Source organism: Loxodonta africana, chromosome 12 (assembly GCF_030014295.1).
Source record: "Loxodonta africana isolate mLoxAfr1 chromosome 12, mLoxAfr1.hap2, whole genome shotgun sequence".
In the NCBI taxonomy this organism is placed as follows: Eukaryota; Metazoa; Chordata; class Mammalia; order Proboscidea; family Elephantidae; genus Loxodonta; species Loxodonta africana.
The window spans coordinates 105,552,991-105,562,290 of record NC_087353.1 but is presented as its reverse complement, the minus strand read 5'-3'; the positions used below and the strand labels follow the sequence as shown (position 1 = coordinate 105,562,290).

The following is a 9,300-nucleotide window of genomic DNA, read 5'->3' as shown; positions in this document are numbered from 1 at the left end:
TGTGCTGTCACCCGATTGATGTGAGGGGAGTCCGTGCCCACTGTAGACGCCTCTCCACAGACCTTCTCCAAGCACTAACATAAAGCTCAGCAGCAGGGCAGGAGAGACAGAAACTGTCCAAACAGAACGGTTTTATTAGACACTGCCAGCACACAGACTCCATGCCGGGCTCCCAAGTCTCTCTGGGGACGTCCTGCCTGTCACACACCTGTGAGTCTACGCAGCGGAGATGTGACACGTGCCAGGGCAATGGCAGTCTGCAGGAGGCGCGCTCCAGCACCAGCCTGAGGTGTCGTCTCCAAGTCAGAAGGCTGTGACTCCCGTCTCTGATGGACGAGGACTCACACGGCCCAGTTTCAAGGACCCCTCAGAGCTAACTGGCCACTGGGGCCATGGTCTTCTGACACAGCCTGGCCAGGAGCCCTGCCATCTGCAGGAGGGAGTTCACACCTTCTACGATTTTCATGTGAGTGTACCCAATTTCCTGAAAAACAAACCAAATGTAAATCTGGTTAACAGGTGAGGGAGGAGTTTATTCCTTAAATCTGATTCAGTGGTTTATTCAAAATCAATGCAATGAACTCAAACTCCAGTTGGAAAATGAATTCCAAGATGTAATGAATTATGTTTAACCAAAGTTCAATTTATTTCCTAAAAGGATGCTGGTATTTCATGATGACTGAGTAGAAACTTTTCAACCTTGGACTTTGGAGGGTCAGGGAGCTGGCTCTGGAAGGTTCTGGAAAAGGACCCACGGTCTCAGTCTCAAAAAGGTCAGGCGCTGAAAAAAGGGTAAGAGCCCCTCAAACCAAAACCATGACCTTCACAGACAGAACCACACATGGCAGGAGGCTCTTAAGGTGGGGCAAATAAGTCAGGCCACCTCACTCTGAGGTGCCCAGTGCCCAGGAGTCACCCATCCAGACTACCCCGGGGCCCCGCGAATTCCTTCGTGAAGAAAGAGAAAAGACGAGCTAGCCTGTAGTGAAGAGAGGGCTCTGCTTCCACTGGGGATGATGAGGGCTGGAAAGGACATCACCCCCATCCTAACAACAGAAAAGCTGAAGGTCTACTAAGTCATAACTTTGCTTCTCTGAGTGAGAAGTCCAAGAGAAAGCCGAGGTCTGAAGTCCCAGGGAAGACAGGCACCTCCAAGGAGAGCTGGATGTCCGCACTGGCTCACCTGAGGCCGAGCACGGGAGGAGGAAACACAGGGCCCCGTGTGGGGCAACAAGTTTAAGCAAACTCTTACAGACTAAGTGTGGGCTAGTGAGGCTCCTCAGAGAGCCAGACGGGGGAGACGGCGCCCACCTGAAGCCCTTCCTGTGCTGGGGGAGGACAGGAGATGGAAGGGAGCCTCCCTCAGGTGCTGGTCTGGAGGAGGGCGGGTGGCTGCTGCTCCAGGGGAAACAGAGCCTTTCCCGGACGCATCTGAGGGTTACTCTTGTTGTTAGCCGCTGCTGAGTCGTCTCCCAACTCATGGTGACCCCAGGCACGAGAGACTGAAACGCTACCTCGCCCTGTGCCATCTCCACGACAACTCGAGGACTGGGCTGTGTCACCCGTAGGGCTTTTACTGGCTGTTTTTGGAAGGCGATCACCAGGCCTTTCTTCCTAGTCCACCTTAGCCTGGAAACTTCTGAAACCTGTTCAGAATAGCAAGGTGCAAGCCTCGGCTGACAGATGGCGGGTGGCTGTAAATGAGCTGCATCAGCTCAGAAGTGAACCCAGTGTCCTGCATGGAAGGGGAGAACTCTACCACTGAGACACTGCTGCCCCCAAAGCTGAGCACAGAGCAAAAATACCAAGGAAAAAGCAGAAGGTAACAATAAAGCTGAAGGCGGTGGTACAATGGAGGTAGTCCTAACAACCAGAAACTCAAACGCAGGTCAACTCCTGACAAGACTGACTCAAACCCCACACAACGCCCAGCAGAAGAAAAGGTGTGCCCACTTTCAGGCGTAAACACGATTTAGGTCAGTTTTTTAATGTCCTACACAATGTCTGGCATTCAATAGAAATTACAAAACCCACAAAAAAGCAAGAAAAACAACCCACTATCCAGAGACAAAGCAATCAGCAGAACCTGATGAGACAGAACTCGGACATCAGAGTTATCAGACTGGGAATTTAAAGCAACTACGATTTCGTCTCACATACTTTGGACATGTTACCAGGAGGGATCAGTCCCTGGAGAAGAACATCATGCTTGTTTTAGTAGAGGGTTAGTAAAAAGGAGGAAGAACCTCAACAAGATGGACTGACACAGTGGCTGCAACAATGGGCTCACGCGTAGCCAACAACTGGGAGGATGGCGCAGGACAGGGCAGTGTTTCGTTCTATGTGCACAGGGTCTCTCTAGGAGTCGGAAGTGACTCAACGGCACCTGACAACAACATGATTAATATCTTAAGGTTCTAGTGGACAACGTGCACAAAAAGATGGAGAAATTACAAGACAGTAAAATGAAAACACCAGAAAAATAAAACTCAGTAATAACAATAAAAAGATAAACAACCCAATTAAAAAATGGATAAAGGATTTGAAAAGATATTTCTCCAAAGAAGATATACAAATGGCCAATACGCACATGAGAACGTGTTCAACATCATCAGTCGTTAGGGAGATGCAAATCGAAGAATCACAATGAGACACCACTTCACACCAGGAGGACCGCTGGCGGGAATGCAAACATAGCACAGCCACTGTGGAACAGCCTGGTGATTCCTCAGAAAGCTAAACACAGAATTACCATATGACCTAGCAATTCCACTCCTAGGTGTATTCCCAAGGGAACTGAAAACATCACATCCACACAAAAACTTATAAATGAATGCTCACAGCTGCGTTATTCACAATAGCAGAAAAATAGAAACAACACAAATGTCCACCAATAGATAAACAAAAGGTGGTACACCCGTACAATGGGATACTATTCAACAATGAAAAGGAATGAAGTTCCAGACTTCTTGGAGCCACAGGGGCTGGATGAACCCCTGAAACTATTGCCCTGAGATAATCTTTAAAGCTTAAAACAAAAATATCCCCTGAAGCCATCTTAAAACCAAATAACACTTTAGCTTAACTGGTAAAAAATGTCTGCCTTGAGCATCATGCTCTTTTAAGAACTATCTGTATGGGATCAAATGGACAAGAGCAACTCAAAAGATTAGACCAGAACCTCAGGGGCAGTGCGTTTATGTTAGTAGGGGAGGAACAACTCAGAAAAGGAGAGTGAGGAAATGGTTGTACAACTTGAAGAATGTAATCAATTTCACTAAATTATACATGTAGAAATGGTTGAATTGGTGTATGTTTTGCTATGTATATTCTCAAACAACAATAAAATAAATAAAACTTTAAAAAAGGAACGACTGACAACACAGAAATAAATCCATCTACCTATGGACAGCTGGTCTTCAACAAAGAGCTGAAATCCACTAAGGAGGGAAGAGACAGTCTCTGTAACAAATGGTTCTGGCACAACTGGATGTCCATTTGCAGAAAAATCAAACAGGATCCATACCTCACACCATACACAAAAACTAACTCAAGATAGATCAAAGACCTAAATGTAAAACCTAAAACTATAAAGACTATGGAAGAAAAAATAGGGGCAAACCTAGGGGCCCCAATTTATGGCATAAATAGACTATCAAATATAACAAAAAATACACACACAGCACAAGACAAAGCACTAGACTGGGACCTCCTGAAAATCAAACATTCATGTACATCAAAAGGCCTCTTCTCCAAAAGAGAACCTACCGACTGGGAAAACATTTTTGGCAACATATCTGACAAGGGACTAATCTCTAAAATGTAAAGAAAACTTCACCGCCTCGACAACAAAAAGAAAAACAATCCAGTTAAGAAGTGGGCAAAGGACACGGACAGACACTTCACCAAAGAGGACACTCAGGTAGCCAACAATCACACGAAGAGATGCTTGCAATCATTAGCCGTTAGAGAGATGCAAATCAAGACAACGATGAGGTATCACCTCACCCTGGTAATGATGGAAATGACCCAAGAAAGAAAAAATGCTGGTGAGGGTGCAGGGAGGTAAGTCTCATACACTGCCGGTGGGAGAGTGAAATGGTCCAACCACTGTGGAAAACTGCATGGCACTTCCTTAGAAAGTCAGAAATAGAGACACCTTACAATCCAGCAATCCCACTAAAAGCCCACTGCCATCAAGTCGATTTTGACTCATAACGACCTTACAGGACAGAGCAGAACTGCCCCCATAGGGTTTCCAGGGAGCAGCTGACAGATTCAAACTGCCAACCTTTTGTTTAGCAGCTGAGCGCTTAACCACTGCACCACCAGGGCTCCAGCAATCCCACTACTAGGTATATATCCTAGAGAAATAAGAGCCGTGACCTGGATACGTACACACCCATGTTCATTGCAGCAATGTTCACAACAGCAAAAAGATGGAAATGCCTAGGTGCCCACCAACAGACGAATGGATAAACAAACCATGGTATATACACACAATGGAATACTACGCAACCGTGAAACATCTCACAATATGGATGAACCTGGAGGGCATTATGCTGAGTGAAATAAATCAATCACAAAACGACAAACGTTGTACGAGACCACTATTATAAAAAGTCAAGAAAAGGCTTACACACAGAAATAGACGTTCTCTGACGGTTACCAGGGATGAGAGGAGAGGGAGGGAAATCACCGACTAGACAGTCGACAGGCATTCACCTGGGTGAAGGGAAAGGCCATACACGATGAGGAGGATGTCAGCACAACATGACAAGACAAAGGAAGATGCCGGGAGGTTCACAAGAGTAAAAGGGAACACTTAGCATTCTCATTCCTGGGAATTTACCCAAGGAAAATGAAAACTTATGTTCACATTCACCCTAGTTCCTGTATGCAAATGTTTGTAGTAGCTTTACCGATAATCACCAAGACCTGGAAACCCAAGTGTCCTTCAACTGGTGAACAGAAAAACTGTAGCACATCCATACAGTGGAATACTACTCAGCAATAAAGAAGAACCAACCACTGATACATGTAACGTGAACAAATCTGAAATGCATTACACTAAGTTAAAGACACCAGACTCAAAAGGCTACATTCCGCATGATTCCGTTTTATGCATTCTCAAAAATTCTGTGTCCAAAATTATAGGGACAGAAAATAGATCAGTGGTTTCCAGGGGCTAAGGAAAAGAGTTGATCACAAAGGGTCCCAATAAATTTTCTTGGGAAAACAGAACTTTTTTATCTTGATTGCGGTAGTGCTTATATAACTAGAACACGTTTGTCAGCATAACGTACCTATAAGCAATTAAACTATACCTCAATTAGCCTGACCTAAATAAAAATAAAAATATTTTTAAAAAGCCCTATGGAACACTCAGGCCACTGACTGGCAGAGCTGGCTTAAACAAACTCCGGGCCCTCGGACAGCCGGCCAACCCCCACTTCCACTGCAGTCAGGAACACTGAGCATCTTCCAGGTGCCAGGTCTGTGGGCAAAACAAAAGAGAACACACCATGGCCCACAGTCTTGAGGAAATAGGCATGTTTATACTCTTACTGACCTTAATAAACTCCAGTTTCAAGTATTCTGCCATTTGGAAGGTTTTACACACTCGAAAAATGTTACCAATGATGTCTTCTGATGAATAGCCGAGATGCCACAGGTGAGCAAGAATCTAGACAAAAGAAGATACAGTGAGGCTATAAACTATAAGGACTCTAGGGTGAAATGAAGTCAAACCCATACCAATCTTGAGCCTATCACACTGTGATAGGGTGCCTATTGGGAGCAGACAGGTCAACTTAAGACAACCCCTGCAATTTTGAGAATCGCCTGAATACCACAGAGCTGTTGGTGGGCAAACGACACCTGTTTGTCACACCTTCTAGAACATGAGGGGTAATGTAACTTATTTTCCCAGCAGGCAGAGGTAACATTGCAAATGTTTAAAACTATACTGTAAGATACTACCATACCCATGTGATGAATGTCCTTATCCAAGGCTCTTAAAATGCTTATTAATCACCTCACCAAGAAAGGTATCTGCCATGCTTTCCCTAGCTGCTGGCGGCATAACACAGGCCCAAGGAGGGCTAGCCCCAAACAAATCCTGACCAGGACAGATATTAACGGTAGACTCAGCTTTATACCTTCTCAAATCTTAGTCCCCAGCTCTACAAACCACTCCCCACCCCCACCCAGACTGCAGAGTCTGGAATCAGTCTTTCTTGCCTTTGCTTTGGCATCTTGGGGTGAATTTAGGGGGTTGGGAAGCTCTGTGTCCATCAATGTTTAGCCTTCCTTCAGGCCCACTCAGTGACCCAGACCTGTGCCTGGGTCTCTGCCTCAGTCCCCCTGCCCTGTGCTCCAGTTTCACATTAGGCCTAGCCCTGCCCTAAACCTAGTCAACTTCTAGTTGCTTTAGTTTGTGGGGGAGGTGGGGAGAGGCAGAGAAAGAACCTGCTGTGATCAGACCAATGGCCTTAAATCACACCATTGCCACTCATGTGACCTGAAGATCACTTAAACCCAAATCATGCCTATGGTATCTGATCACAGAGCCAGGCTCCATTATCAGGCTAGAGTCCCCCTGGTCCCTCCTCTCCTGGTAGCCTGCTCTCAAGCCCCCACCAGAGAAGAAGACAGCTTCACTGGCAGGAAGGAGCTGAACTGGTCTTTCCTCATATCTTAGGTTGGTCAATTCCTCTTACAGAAGACGTCATTATAATAGAAAGACCAGACTGTGAATTCCAGTCTGTGAATTCCTTAGGGCAAGGAATTTAACCTGAGTAAGTTTTCTCATTTGTAAAGTTAGCTCAAGTCCTAACACTATTTTAAGAATTAAATGGGGCAACGCACGTCAGGTCCCAAGCACAGTTCCCTCTAGCAGCCCGAGAGACAAGGTTCCTTCCGATGAGGGAGGAGGCAAACCTTGTAGGCTTCGTCGATGTCGGCATTCACACACCGCTGGATCATCTCCTTCACCAGCAAGGGGTGGGGCTCGTCGCAGACCTGCCCACACCAAGAACAACGGCTTGTCAGGGGTGGGGGGCCAGGGACAGGGGCCCTAACAGGCCAGCTGCTGGGCAATACACCTCACCAACTTCTCAACTCCTCGTCACAGAATCCTCCAGCAAACAGAAGCAGGTCTGGGAATGCCCCTCTCACCACCAAGTACGTGTCAACCTACTGCCGTGAGGAAAACGCTTTTGACACCATAGTTAGAAATTGCTCAAACACAAGATGAATTAAGCGTAAAACTGACAATGGCCAATAGAGTCTGCTTGGGAAAGGCTTTAAGACCATTAGTCTTACATCACTTGGGGGAGCACCTGCCCAGAGCCGCGTCGTCGCGTCTTGGTATCTTAAGAACCGAAAGGTCATTTGGACCAATTTCCTACCCAGAGTAGAAATACGCTTTCCCCAGAAAGGGCCCTTAGACTCAGCGTGAATGCCTGAAGAGAGGGGACCCTGCACCCCACAGGCAGCCCGTTGAGTGGTGCTTCAGCTCCGGAGTCTGCAGGCTGCCTGCTTGCAACTCCCTCCATCAGCCTTAGGTTCTGTCTCCAGTGCAACATATGACATTTTAAATCTTCTAAATGAAAGAAAGCTTTCTGATACCTCAGGACGGTACCTATGTACACCTGTACTTGGTCTTCTCATCCCCGTTCAATTACTGTCCCTGAGACGCCAGTTTCCAGAGCCCTCAATGCTCACTTCGGGAAAAAACATAACTCTCTCCACAGGCTACGAAGCAAGTTTCCCTCTTGATGATAGTCGCTGCTGAGGTCCACACGATGCTTAATGTGGCTTTCTTTCCCCACAGACTTGCTAAGAAGCAGTCGTGGACTGATAGCAAGGGCCCTCTCTTCAATTCTGCCCCCAGACAAGGGAGAAAGCCGTCTCCAAAGCAGCATTTAGATGCTGAGTGTTAGGATGTAGTAGCGGGTTTTCAAGAAAATCTCCAACGAACAAGAACAAAAATAAGTTATTAAAAAAACATTTGGAGAGGGATCATGGCGACAGCTGTCACCATGGTGCCGAGCTAATGTCACGGAATCACCCGGACGGCTGAAAAGGCAAATGCTTCGTAATGTGTATTTTGCCACAATAAAGATAAAAATAAATTTATGGTTAAAAAAAGAATTTCCAAAAGAAAAATCTTTCACCAACGTGGGAGAGAAAGAGGCTTTTTCTACAGTTTGGCTTTGAGAGCTCGGTCAGCAGGACTGGGCTATGAAGCTGCCGAGGGACAGTGCTGAGCTCCAGCCCGCGTGGTCTCGCGTAAGCCGCCTGCCTGACCTGAGCCCATCTCCTTGTCCACCAAGCACTGATCAAAATCTGTCGCTGTCACCGTACACGCAAAGCATGTTTGAAAGGCAAATACTTTGTTACAAACATTAACTGCTATAATTACCAATTTTTTAAATCACATATATTAAAAAAAGAATATCTGTGTGGTGGGTCTGTTGTGAGATTAAACCAGACACGCTGAGAGCACCCAGCCCTGGGCCTGAGGTATCACCCGAATGTCCGCTATCTCCTAAGTCTCTAGTGCGTGAAAGTAAAACTGACGGCAGAGAAAGAACAACTGGGAGCAGGCCCGGCTCCCTGAGCGCCCCTCGCCCCAGGAAGCCTTCCTTCCATCAAGCCCCGCTTCCATGCCACCAGCCCCGGCAGATGAACAACCAGCGTTCATACCTTGAACACATTCTCACTGTTGATAAAGCCAAATCCCGAGAAAGTGGACTGCAAGTTGTTCAACGCCTATTGAGAAACAAGAATGTGTCAGTATTGCCTTTTAAATCTCTGCCTGTCCCATTCCTCTTCCTGGAGTCCAGGCTGAGCTCTCCCTTAAGGCCTGCTCTCCTTCCCGCCCCCGGCAGAGCTGAGTCCATGTCCTCCACTCCAGCTGGCCACACCCTGCAAAGCTGAGCACACGTCCCCCACTCCAGCTGGCCATTCCTGGCAGAGCTGAGCACACGTCCCCCACTCTGGCTGGTCATGCCCCACAGAGATGAGCACACGTCCCCCACTCCAGCTGGCCTTGTCCCTGGGCAGCAGGCATTTCCCAGGAGGCCCACATCTGCACGGTGGTGGCCGCACGTACCTGCCTCATGTCCCCCTGGGCAGTGAAGATGATGGCTTCCAGGCCGTCGTCAGTGCACTGCACTTTCTCCTTCTCAATAACATCCATTAGCCTCGCCAGGATCTGTGCATCTGTCAGCTTTGTGTAGCGGAGCACTGCACACCGGGACTGAATGGGCTCTGAACAGACAGGCAGCCGAT

The 9,300-nt window shown here is 47.2% G+C and overlaps 1 protein-coding gene across 2 annotated transcripts in view; it reads right to left on the bottom strand.

The window, feature by feature from the left end:
- Positions 1 to 114: 114 nt before the first annotated feature.
- RFC2 (replication factor C subunit 2) overlaps positions 115 to 9,300 on the bottom strand; it is a 28,776-nt gene continuing 19,590 nt past the window's right edge. Inside the window, exons 7-11 of one of the 2 annotated variants that reach the window (XM_003416644.3) lie at positions 9,122 to 9,279; positions 8,713 to 8,778; positions 6,943 to 7,023; positions 5,573 to 5,686; positions 115 to 484 (exon numbers count right to left, since the gene is read on the bottom strand). In XM_003416644.3, coding sequence (XP_003416692.1) covers positions 374 to 484; positions 5,573 to 5,686; positions 6,943 to 7,023; positions 8,713 to 8,778; positions 9,122 to 9,279 — 530 coding nt within the window. In that variant the 3' untranslated portion in view covers positions 115 to 373. Of the gene's footprint in view, positions 485 to 1,821; positions 5,498 to 5,572; positions 5,687 to 6,942; positions 7,024 to 8,712; positions 8,779 to 9,121; positions 9,280 to 9,300 lie in introns of those variants that run through there. The other variant, XM_023556025.2, reaches the window with a different exon arrangement.